The sequence below is a fragment of the Austrofundulus limnaeus genome, unplaced genomic scaffold (genome assembly GCF_001266775.1).
Source record: "Austrofundulus limnaeus strain Quisiro unplaced genomic scaffold, Austrofundulus_limnaeus-1.0 Scaffold421, whole genome shotgun sequence".
Taxonomy (NCBI): Eukaryota; Metazoa; Chordata; class Actinopteri; order Cyprinodontiformes; family Rivulidae; genus Austrofundulus; species Austrofundulus limnaeus.
In genome coordinates, this window is record NW_013952823.1 from 239,818 (window position 1) to 241,101 (window position 1,284).

At 42.3% G+C, this 1,284-nt stretch overlaps 1 protein-coding gene across 1 annotated transcript in view; it reads left to right on the forward strand.

Annotated features, from left to right (window-relative positions):
- Nucleotides 1-355: 355 nt before the first annotated feature.
- The window catches only part of hspg2 (heparan sulfate proteoglycan 2), a gene marked incomplete in the record, with an annotated part of 235,200 nt that continues 234,271 nt past the window's right edge, over nucleotides 356-1,284 (forward strand). Inside the window, 1 exon segment of the mRNA XM_014024404.1 lies at nucleotides 356-720. Within this exon segment, the coding sequence (XP_013879858.1) occupies nucleotides 658-720 (63 nt within the window).

The following is a 1,284-nucleotide window of genomic DNA, read 5'->3' on the forward strand; positions in this document are numbered from 1 at the left end:
ATATGTTCTGAGGACAAAAGGGGCAGACATTATAAGATTTATTCTTCTTCTGCTACCTTTCACTTTATTTTGATTTTTGTATTTTCCTTATTTTTTATTGTACATAGTTATTTTTTTAATGACATGAATAATTTTTTTGAATATAATTGATTTTAAATTTCCATATCTTTCAAATTGTCATTTTTACAACCATATCATAAAAGTTTTGTTATAGACATTAGTTTTGGTGTGCCACCCCTGGTTTTTCAGTGGCCCCCCGACAAAAGGATCCTGCAGACGCCCCTGCGCCCCCTCCCTCCCTCAGCTGTGGTTTCTCGCAGCACTCCCTGGATTCCATTCCGTCTTTTACTCTGTCGGCTTCGCTCTCTCTGCTGCTCAGGACTTCCCAGCGACTTAACTCAAAGTCCTGACTTTGAAGGAGGAGGACAAGCTTTCGGAGGGTCTCGTCTCGTGGGTCGGTGTTTGCAGCAGCCCTGCTGAAGAAAAGCAGCGCTGCAGGGGGAGAGTTTGTTACCTGTTGGTGAGGAGCAGCCGCTGTTATTCACACAAAAGAAAAGTGGGAGGAAGGAGCGGCTCTTTTCGGTGGACACAGGGAGTGAAGGACCAAGTTTTTTTTCTCCCCCAGCGGTTGCAGACCTCTGCCGGGTTAGAGGGAAAATGGGCCACCCGACCTCCTGGAGCTGTGGACTTATTTTCATTCTCACATGTCAGCTGGTTTCTGTAAGTGATCATTTCATTTCTTCAGCTCCTCGTGTCATTAGTATTTAATAAACCTCAGAGGGGCACTTTTCATTAACATGTGCACTTTCTGTTCAGATAATATTATATTTTCACTTATTTGTGTCTGGAGCAGAGGTGCCCAAAGTGTGGCCCGCGGGCCAAATTTGGCCCGCCAAGCCATTTGATTTGGCCGACTAGCAGTTATCCTGGCTACTAGACTGTAKTCTCCTGTTTTATGTYGAAATACTTTATTTGCACTTAGTCTTTTCAAACACTGGGCCTCATTCAAGAACTGTTCGTACGCACAGATTTGTTCTTAAGTTGTGCGTACGAGTGATTTAGGAGAATTTGTGGCATTCACCAATGTTTTCGTATTCTAATATTTTTTTCAGATACGAACAAAATTCACGAGTGGTCCAGACCTGTCGTATATTTTACCAGCAGTCAGTCTGCTGTTATCCAGACGGGGTTTTCCTCCCTAATAACTTTATATTTCATTAGTTTGAAGATATTTTGAGTTGAAAATAAATTACACTCTATAATTATGTTGACAGTCGGCTATTC